The sequence below is a fragment of the Opisthorchis viverrini genome, assembly GCF_000715545.1.
Source record: "Opisthorchis viverrini unplaced genomic scaffold opera_v5_190, whole genome shotgun sequence".
Lineage (NCBI taxonomy): Eukaryota > Metazoa > Platyhelminthes > Trematoda > Opisthorchiida > Opisthorchiidae > Opisthorchis > Opisthorchis viverrini.
This window is the reverse complement of record NW_008751846.1, coordinates 532,471-543,106: the sequence shown is the minus strand read 5'-3', so window position 1 is coordinate 543,106 and position 10,636 is coordinate 532,471. Positions and strand designations below refer to the sequence as shown.

Here is a 10,636-nt window from a genome sequence, read left to right as displayed (position 1 = left end):
GCTTCCCAAAGAGTGCGATTTGGGACGTTCCCAAGGGTGCGCGCCCTTTGGACAAGATATTGTACAATATCTTTAGTAATGACTGCTAGCACTAACCACATTCTCACGTTTGCGCACCAACGCTCACCTCACATGTCAGTTGCACGGAGTTCAAAGCCCGGTACGGCCAAGGATACGAGCTGCTGATGAGTTCTAATAAGAGCGAAACTCGAGTTCAGTGATTCCCCTCCTTTGGCGTGGCCAGAATAACTGTGCCAGAACGGGAGGATGACTGTTCAGGAGAGAGTGACGTGAATCTGAATTTTCTCGCTTTTTACTTCAAAATTGCATGCAGTAAAAGTCGGTCGTACAATTTGGGTCGCAAAACTGGCGATCGAGATGGTTGAACTTAGGTTGCCTGAGTTGGTATAATAATGAAGGTAACAGTGGGGACGATGATGACTAAACAACAGGAAATAGGATGGTGCAGATGACGCAATATCTGCCGAAAAAAAACTAAATACTTGAATTCAATCACATCCCGTTTGAGGAACAACGCAGCAGGACCGACGGTGAGGGAGGAGGCATCAACCAATCATCACAAACCTGATAATTCGGATTTCGAGACTCGGCCGGACACACATTGGCGTGTGGATTCAAGAGACCGAATTCGCACAAATCTGCAATGTTTATTGTATGTGAAACGATCCTCATTAGGGACATAGACTGACAATGAACACGGAATATTCGAAATATGTATTTTTCGAACTTTCGGCTATTCACGATTGAGCGAACAAAACAACCCTCCTTGAGATTCTAAATTCTCGCACCTGCTGAGGTGATTCCCATCCGGTTCTTGGTTCGTTGCTCCCCCTCCCCAAAGATCTAGACGAAACGGTTACAGGTAGCACGACTCGCAAGTCATGCGAACGGTCGATCCTCCACTTGAAAGAGTTCAAAATTTCGGTATGTTGACCTCCGAAGCTGACATGGGTGGTGGTTCACCCGTGAGTGTTATCATTATAAGATCACGAATCACCGCCTGTTCAAAATAGTTCGTTTTTGCCAACGGCACCTTATGGAACTAAAACTATTTTTTCGAATGATTTTAGCCCGCAAGGTTGTACAAAGTACTCAATGCTTCGCAATGCTACACGGGACGCTTTACGGCCTAAAAATAGTCTTTCACTATGGTATTGTGGAGAAATTTTTAGGGTGCATCTCAGGGATCGGATATACTTTGGAAAAGCAGTGAGCAGGCTTAAGGGACAGTACCCAGAGTGTTCTCCGACAACGTAACATAAAAAAACTTGAGGGACCTTCGGGTGTTTACTAAGGCACTGGCTTTTCTGGGACTTGCGGTCCAAAATCCATGTCAGAACTGTTTTTCCGTGCATAAAAAAGCAGTAATAGCAACCTCCGACAACGTAACACATATAAAAAAACCTTGAGGGACTTCGGGTGTTTACTAAGGCACTGGCTTTTCTGGAACTTGCGGTTCAAAATCCATGTCAGAACTGTTTTTCCGTGCATAAAAAAGCAGTAATAGCAACATTTGAAAAGAAGGTATTCTGGTCGATACATCCGTCCAAGACGTGAAGTTCCACAAATTTTTAGCGTTCTCTACTGAGTAGCCGTAGTCAAATGACTGCTCACTTATTTCAAATTAACCCAAACGTTATATCATATGTTTTCCCCAAATTTTGACTCCCATTTTTGTCTCTTCTGGTTCATCATTCGTATGTGCTGTAATTTCTATTTACTCTTGGAATAGTTCATTCCATAAGAAACGTGCTTCTCTCTGGGCTCGAACCTATAAAATTTGAGGTGCACTTTGAGGGATCGGCACCACAAAAGGGTGGTATGGCATTGCTAGTTTCACTCTACCTTACACACGAGACCATACTTGTTTGAGATGGCTCAGTAGTTAGAGTGCGAATTGGTCGGAAGGTTCGAACCCAGTCTCTGCAACTCGACGTCTCCTGTCTAGGCCTGGGCAACCTGGCAGTANATCTCGTCACGTTCAAGTGTCATTGATCAAGAAATAGAACGCATTGATTGTGTGAGACCATATTTGAATGTAGTCAGGTACTGGCGATCAACACCATGCAGTGTCTACGAGTTTTCGGTCGACGTCTGGAAACTTGAATTTCCCACGAGAATCTCGGAATGGGATCTCATGGTTTTAAATGCAAACATTTTCTAAGCAAGCTACAAACGCGAAGATCCTTCAAGTACGCATCTGGCGAGGGATCGTTCAGACATGAGTTCACCTACTACTTTCGAATTTCCTGAAAATAACGAGCTGTATATTTTGCCTCGTATACGCGTCTGATCCTAGCTGTTCGAATCATAAAGACAGTTTCTTCTGTACACATCCAGCAACTTGACTTCGCACAAGCCACATATCACCAGTGAGCTCAAGATGCCACAGTGGTTGAGGTGTGAACTTCCTGACTCGAAGATTCACGGTTCGAATCTAGCCCCGGCATTGCGACCGTTCCTGTCTGGGTTTGAGAAACCTGAAGTATCCCAACCCTGGTGCTTCTTTCGGGTGTCATGGCATTTAGGCATCGATACCTGTTTGAAGGTCTTAGTTTGGAAGAAAAGTCCAGCTGGTAAAACCTAAGTGCCTGGGAGTAGTAGATCAGTTCAAATGAAAGACCATACACAAAAATAGCAAAATTCAATGATGAGATTGGGATTTTCAAATCAAAAAATCCAACGGGAGTGGGAAACAAAAAATCTCACATCAGTCGTCAAACATAGTATCACATAACGCACCTGGTTATTGGATCAGCTAATAACTGTAAGATAGCACGGAACCACGGAGGCCAACATTCTGGTAGACTTGAGTCGGATGAACAAGCACCGATGGCCCGAGATTTCTCTCTGAAAGGAAGGAAAAAAAGATAAAAGGTATCACACACGAGGGTTGGAATCCGCGCGGGGACGCCAAAACTAAAAAAACAATAAGAATAACGACATTTAAACCAATTTCTGGGGAAACCACCTAAGGGAATCAAAGGTAATCTTTCCAAACAACTGTACTTTTTCAATGATACTGTACTCGCTGAGAGAGAAGGGAGCTATGAACAAGCCAAAACCAAGTAGTTTAAAACTCATCCAATAAGTCTGACATACCCGGAATAGATCCGAGTTAGCAGAGTTGTGGGGAAGGAGTGTAGTCCCGGGACCAGGGAGCAAATGCGAAACAGTGCCAAAAACAAGCGGCAGGCCAAGTTATACTCCTCCTTAGAGATGGAGAAGAATTTCGGTGAGGAGACATGGGTGAGCATGTTCAGGCTGAGTTTGGCCTCAGACAACGTGAGAAGCTGAAAAGGGAAAGATGAGCCATAAATTTGACGCTGGTGTTAATGAAAGACTTAGCCGAATCTCTCATTGATGGTGTTCTCTAACTGAATGTGTTGCACGAGGGCCGCCTCATGTTTCATTTGGTACGATACTCGAGGTATCGATGAGGGGGTAAGCCGGAGGGTGAGCTACCGAAAAGCAAAAGGCACTGAACGAAAACCTTGGTAACGCATTCTAAAGACTCTACTACTACTGATTATGTGCAAGGAAAGTGTACGGGCCTAAATTAGTAAAAGTAATTATATAGCCTATACGCACCTAAGAAGGAACTGAGAGTGGTCTTCGCTGTCGCGGTTCCGTCCAATTACGCGATGAGGAGTGCGGAAACATCTTATACAACTCCATTATAAAGGAGGGAGCGGTAAACGGGTGATGGGTTGATTGGAGTAAGTGGGAAACAACAGTTCCCAATGCTTCGAAACTTGATTCGATCCGAATCTGTTTCAACAGACCCAGAACTGTGTGGAAAGGACTCTAAAGGAAGGACACGTGACCTAAATGATAAACCAGATTGCAGGTAAAGCCAGTTCCTCGTTAATCCACTCGGTCCACAACAGAGTCCGCATCGTATATATTCCAAACATCATGGCCGCTTCGAGAAAGCTCAGTGGTTAAAACTGGAAGATCCCTGGTTCGGCGATCAGGCGTCTCGACTGCGTGTCTAGGCTTATGCAACCTGACAATATCTAAGCCCTCGTTGTTCCTTCGGGTAGCATAGTAGCTAGGCCACCTTACGAAAGGTCAAGGGGGAACAACCTCTTACTGACACTGACGCATTCAAAATAGAGACAAACTTACATTCACCAAACGAACTGGATCAAAGTGATGCCCGTGAGTGAACAGTTCCCATTCAATCTCCAACTCCGTCTGATCACGCCGTGTTTGCCTAGAAAGGAACGAGGGGGGTGGATCGAAAACCTTATCAACAAGTAAGAGCTCAGTTAACACCATAAAGACGAACATCAGTCATTTAAGAAACTGTTCATGACTTCAAAAGTACCCAACATACGGATGCATAATCAACCATTCTTTGGTGCACATACGGAATCAGATCGGACGAGTATGAAAATCAGTATAATGCGAAAACTTCACAGAGACTGTTCAGGGTATCGAAGGAAATGTAGTCATCAAGTCGATGACTGCGCCTTCCTAAGGACAGTGCACTTCGAACCGGAATAATGGAACCAGATACTTGCGAAGACCACAGGTTCAGCGTACACTTTCCACGAGAACTACATATCTCCTGGTCGAATATAGGCTGAACATAGCTAAAGCAAGAACGCAACGCGGCTTCAATCCTGTATCGACTTCGAACTTGTTCAAGACGGCGACACGACACTCCATCCAGTGTGAAATAATCTGATATAGTTGACAAATAGGATTAGACAGCCAAGCTTTCGCGGAATCCCCGTAGTAGTTCGCCGCTGACTGAGTCGAAGGCATTGACCAAGTCCAATTAGTGGTTGAGTCCGTTCGAGACATTTTTCTTGCGGTAAAATTGTGCACAGCAGGTGAAAATCCTAATTTTACAGTATCGATTTTCCAAGTCCGTACAGTTCCAAGGACACGCCGTTCAGTCCAGCTGTTCTCCTCTCTGCATATGCTTTATAGCCCTCCACAGCTATGCGGCTGTAGGTAAGCAAGCCAAGTAGTTCCTCACTGTAGTAGTAATACCAATCCAGCTGTAAGACCCTTTAAGTGCCTGGCTGATCCTTTCGGTGCCTAGCTGTCATGCCACCCAAGGGAAGTACGAGGGTCGAAGTACTGCCTAGACAGAAGCAGTTGAGATACAGAGGTTGGGCTCGAACCACGGACTTTCCGGTTAGTAAACTCATGCTGTTACCACCGAGCTATCTCGAGGTCCTCACTCTATGCCGTGATAACGAGCTACAAAATTCGAAGCAACATTTCTTGGTCGGTTGAGTGGTGTTGAACATTGATGTTTCCAAGCTGTCAGAATTTTGTCGGGTTTGTCAGGCTATTCGCTGTTTTTTTATCAGTTGAATATATTAGACTTTCGGTCCACAGATTTCTTTCAGTTCGATGAAAATTTTTTGTGACACCGGCGATCCACGTACGATTAAGGCTCTTCACCTCGTTTGCTTCCCGCAGGAGTTTCAAAAGCTCGGCCCCGGCAATTTAAGTTGTTTTCTAGCCGCTGCTTTGACGAGCCCCAAACCATTCTCTCGAATTAAAGTAGATATTGAGGAGCCCTTCTCATCAAATCAACCTCGCCTGAATTCTTGCTCTGAACCAATTGTATTCACAGCTCGAGATAGCTCAGTGGTGGCGCGAACTTACTGAATGGAAGGTCCGTGATTCAAACCGAACCTGACCATTTCGACTGCTTCTGCCTAGACATAGGCAACTTGACAGCATCTCAGTCACCGTGCTTCCTCCGGGTGGCATGGCAGCTAGATACTGAAAGGATTTTGCAACTAAACGGTTATTATTGTTTTATTATCCACAAGATGTGCTTGGATATGTGCTCGTATTGGGACCCACTGGCATTCGAATGTGCTTCGGACTTGGCTATCCAGGAGCCATTTGTGTTGAGACTTCGCGAAACTTGGACGCAGTTTTCTTACATCCAGTTTGAACGAGTTTCTTCCCGGTTCACCTAGTGACAGTTTTTCAGGTGAGAAAAGTACTTTGATACACACCAGAGAGTGATTTGTATTACATTCAGCTCCACATTAACAACAGCACTTCGCCACTGTCCACTTCTTGAAGGAGGCCACGTGGGAAGCGATGTCTGCCCCACAGTGAGCTACGCTGCAAAAATCATCATCAGCCTCTTACCGTTGTCCTTCATGGGTCCGATTCCAAGTGGACTCAGTATCTTATTCCAGGTCCCTAAGCCCCTGTCACCCGGAGCACAGATCTGACCAGGTGTGAAAGTTGGGAATGAAATCTGTTCTCTTCCTCATCAGAGTGTGACACCTTGGGGGCACAAAATCTGGTAAATGTGGCAAACCTTGGCTTCGAAGCACATGGCCATCATTCGCGGGCGAACGCAGTATGGTCGATCAATTACTCCTTGATAACCTGATAAGAAACCGTGTTCACGACAGTCTTCTTGCGATGTTTGACTCCAGCAGGATGTATAATGTCGTCGCTCCTCTTGAACAACCAGTCGGGCCACATTGATTCGGGCGAAGTGCCACAGAATGCTGTGGCACCTTCCTACTAGAAACAGTTCGTCTTTCAGATCCGTCTCCTTTTTAAAAGTATGTCGACCGTATTGGATAGCGCACCTGCAGCAATGGTTAGCCGTTGGACGATAGGAGTGAGCGGTTTTTGGGGTGAACCTATTCCAACCCATCCTTATTGGGGAAAGCTAACATCAATGTTTCCACACGTGGAGATGCAGATCACTCAGGGCAAGCATCTTAGTGTTCTCTTTTTTGTTGGGGCAAACAGTATAACTTTGATTTCAAACCGCTTGGTAATTAAATTCCACATAGTACATGGGCTCGTTTCTCTTCGTCGGGCTTTCTGGCAGGGCTGAATCTTAAGGGACTGGGCTCCAGGCAATGTAGCCTGCAGGATCGTTACAACACAGAATCCCAGCCACCATGAAAAGGTGGCAGTTTTGGATAGGGATTACAGGTGTATCTTACAGTATACAGTCGAGTCCCGCAAAGTCCCGTTGAAATTTTCGTGAGAGGACGAGTGGGTCTAAATTAAAACGCTTGGCTCTCTATGACCAATCAGAGCATAGTCACTTCTGGCACGTGGGCAATTCATCATACAACCGCCCAAGCAACGTTATGTTCTTCGAGTAGCCTGGGCGGCTCGCTCTCACAAGCTTCGTGACACTGAGCGGAAAGATGCATTTTACTCAGTTCCCGAAAATAAAGTCCGAGAACCTGAACCGAGGTACGAGTAGAGAGAGTATATTCCTTTAGGACAATGAGGTGCAGATATAATCCTGCAATTTACTTATTCTTAGCAAAAAAGATAACTGAGCTTTCTCAAACATTGAAACATACATTCTGCAATGTTTATACCCCTCCCAAACTATTATTCCAAGACTAATCTTTGCAATTAGCCAAGGGCATGACCATATCACACATGAACAGACATTCTATTCAGACATGAACAGGACTTACAGCAATACGCATGGAAGTTCTGGAAACAACGCAGGGTTGGTAAATCGAAGCCAGTTCGAAAGTGCGAACAGGAAATCTGTCTTATCTGTCTCGAGACCCTTGTAGAAACCTCCAAGATGGATTCTGGAAAGCAGACAGTAAATGCAAAGGCAACGATCGAGAAAACTCGGGCCAGGTAGTAGTACAGAATGAACAAGACTTTCATTGGAAGTTTTGATCCTGCAATTGGAGCCAGCCTACGGTAACAAGTAGAGAAGCCCTGTGCAGGCATTTCAAGGTTAATTTAATCACTGCTGTTCGGACGTGCATGGTCCAACGGCTGAGTGTTTAAACTACTGGCTGGGAGGTCGCCGGTTCGAAAGTCCCCTCAGGTTTTTTCAGCTACGCACTGCTGATGATTCCCACTGAGAGATGAAACAGTCAGTTCTCGGCTTTCCAGTATAGACTGACTTCACTTACACGACGAAATATCCGTTGAAAATCGCAAACATCCTCACTTTGCGAAAAAGCTTACAACCGGTGAGAAAAAACAGCTACAACGTTCGAACATGTTTATATGGTAAAAAGAAATACAGGTGAATGGGCCTTTGCCGGTCAGTCGATGATGACCTTGTGGCCAAACTGTGACCTTGACCAAACTGCTAGCACCCAGCGACGATTCCATCACACGGCTGAAAGCTAATGGTTCACGATGAAAATTCTATATCAGATGAAACAGTCATACGATTTAAACACCAAAATTGGCACCTTTCAAGGACCAAATGACTGAGGTGTAAATGTTTCCAAGTCACAGAGATAACAATACCCAGTATGGTGTCACGTGAGCCGTCATTGTTGGGTCATGTATGTGTTTGTGTTTAGTAACTTTCCCACCACGCATGGTGGACTCGATCTATTGAGATGTCATGTCATGATTTAGACTTGTTCTTGTGTGTCCAGTTAGAGGCTGACCAGGTATTCCGATGGTACTAAATGCTTTTCCCTCCGTAATTATTTGCGATTCCGTTACTTGGGTCGGCAGGTCTATCGAACTTAACAGGCTTCTGTATCTATGATGGGAGACGTCCATACTTCACTCACCACGACGGAGGCCAACGGGGTGGAGATCGTTGATACTGACGAAGAAATGCTTCGGAAAGATCGCAAACTTTGCCTGGTAGGCGACCGTCTATTTCAGGTTCGATTAGACTGGTCATAAACCGAGTGGAGTGCTGTCATGAATGGTGGATTGATACGAGTTCTTCGGTCTCGGATCTCTCCTCTCTTAATGCCTAATAAATGGACAGGGCTGAAGTTCAGGCATCGGATTTTTTCTGGTCGGCTAGCCTTGGATCTATCTCCCATGTTTTCTTGTTTCCAAAAAAGACTTTATTCAGACAAATTAAAATTGTTGTACAGCAGTGAAACACCAATGTTCTCATCCGGCATTGCTGTCAATGATGATGATGAAGTCCGAGCGCCGATCTGACTGAAATGACTTGTGGTACGATGGTTTCAAAATGCGTGTTATTCCGGAAAACAGAACAGTCTAGAGAAGCTGTTCTCTTTTCAGTCTCAAGACCAACGGCAACATTATCAGTCTCCTCAAACATTCACACTAGTTCCCCAATGAATAGCACAGTACAGAGACAACTAAATCGAAGTAAAAGGTTAATCGAACCACAGGACTGAACCAACTGTGCCCCAATACCGACTAATCCGATGGCGACTGTGTCTACATTGAGTAAACCAGTAGACAAGGTCCTGGTTAATGAACACAAACGGCAGTTTAACACGATTTCGAGAAACTCCAGTGAGTTAAACGAATTAGAGCTTGCCTCAGTGATTATCCTTCATGCATTGGCCCAGAACCATCGGATCAAATTCAACGTCATGTGATACAATGTGATACAGTGCGTACACTGTGATATTTCGTCGGATCCACAGCCATCCAAATGGTCCCACTTCATCAAGTTCGATAGGGCTGATTTACTAGATATCTGATCCCGGTGTTCCCATCCCCACGGAGGCAAGTGGCACCCGCGACCTGAAAACCCAGCCAGATTTCACTCAGTGTTGGGTACTGAACACGCGCGTGACACATGAGATTTGGTTCCCATCAATCACAACTTACGTCTAAGTGACTTAGTCATGTTTAGGTCTCAGTTGCTTTGTCCTTGAAAGGCGTCAGCCTCGGTGGTCCAATCGTGACTGTTTCGCCTGATGTAATTTTCAGTGTTGTCCCCCTTGCCATGACCTTCAAATTTAAAGCGACTGGCGTACGACGCATTTATGGAAGTCGGGAATATGAGGGAGGCAATGAGTTTGAAGGATAATTTATAGCGCAAGACGGAGTTGAAGAGAACGAGCAAGTTAGTTATCGAAGTCACTTTCCGGATGGCAAAAATGCAGACTGGGCAACCTCCCTAAGAGCGGTTTCCAAAGCGGCTGATAAACAAGTATCCAGTGGTATCTGAATAGGTTCTATCATTGTTCCAGCAGTCATTACGTTTAGATGGGCATTATACAGCACCATATATCCGGTAAGCAGGCGAATCAGAAGAGAGCACACGATATACGGAGTGAGTGATTCACGTTAGTCCACACTGGTCAACGTAGCAAGTTTTGCAGTCAATAGACACACCACAATCACGAGCTGAAAACACCATCACAAAAAGCCACAGTAGCCAAGTAACAGCCAAAGCAGAGCGGTAGCATAAAAAGAACAGGTAAGCAATGATACAATTAGAATGTGAAACGGAGGCAGCGAACACTGAGAAGGGACTAACCTGGATGTTTCTGAAAAGAAATCATTTTCGAGCAAAGACACATTTACAATACGGGAAGAAATGGGAGAAAATGCGGTGGAAAATTATGTTTGTAGCACAAGTTGAGGGAAGGTGGAGCCCACAACAAGCTACTGATAGTTTGCTTCCTTGTTATGGCGAGTTTCTGGTAGTAGTATAGCACGTAGTTATTGTTTATGAAGTGGTTTCGTGGGCAGTAAGGGATGTAGTAGCCAATCAACCTCATAGTCCATGGTTTATCTCTGAATAAGAAAGGACGTGTGTATCAAGCTACAGTACGGGCTGCTTTGTTGTATGGCTGTGAGACTTGGCCTATTCGAGCAGCGGACCTGAGACGTCTTCAGGTGTTCGACAATCGTTGTCTCAGAACCATAGCTCGTG

General features: G+C 45.1%; 2 protein-coding genes across 2 annotated transcripts in view; one reads left to right on the top strand and one right to left on the bottom strand.

The window, feature by feature from the left end:
* T265_14413 (hypothetical protein) overlaps window positions 1–10,636 on the bottom strand; it is a gene marked incomplete at both ends in the record, with an annotated part of 32,321 nt that overhangs the window by 9,321 nt on the left and 12,364 nt on the right. Inside the window, 4 exons of the mRNA XM_009173514.1 lie at window positions 2,764–2,871; window positions 3,124–3,314; window positions 4,153–4,240; window positions 7,470–7,592. Coding sequence (XP_009171778.1) covers window positions 2,764–2,871; window positions 3,124–3,314; window positions 4,153–4,240; window positions 7,470–7,592 — 510 coding nt within the window. The remainder of the gene's footprint in view (window positions 1–2,763; window positions 2,872–3,123; window positions 3,315–4,152; window positions 4,241–7,469; window positions 7,593–10,636) is intronic.
* Window positions 3,187–10,636, top strand: part of T265_07860 (hypothetical protein) — a gene marked incomplete at both ends in the record, with an annotated part of 13,308 nt that continues 5,858 nt past the window's right edge. Inside the window, 3 exons of the mRNA XM_009173500.1 lie at window positions 3,187–3,270; window positions 5,634–5,799; window positions 10,484–10,599. Of these exons, the coding sequence (XP_009171764.1) occupies window positions 3,187–3,270; window positions 5,634–5,799; window positions 10,484–10,599 (366 nt within the window). The remainder of the gene's footprint in view (window positions 3,271–5,633; window positions 5,800–10,483; window positions 10,600–10,636) is intronic.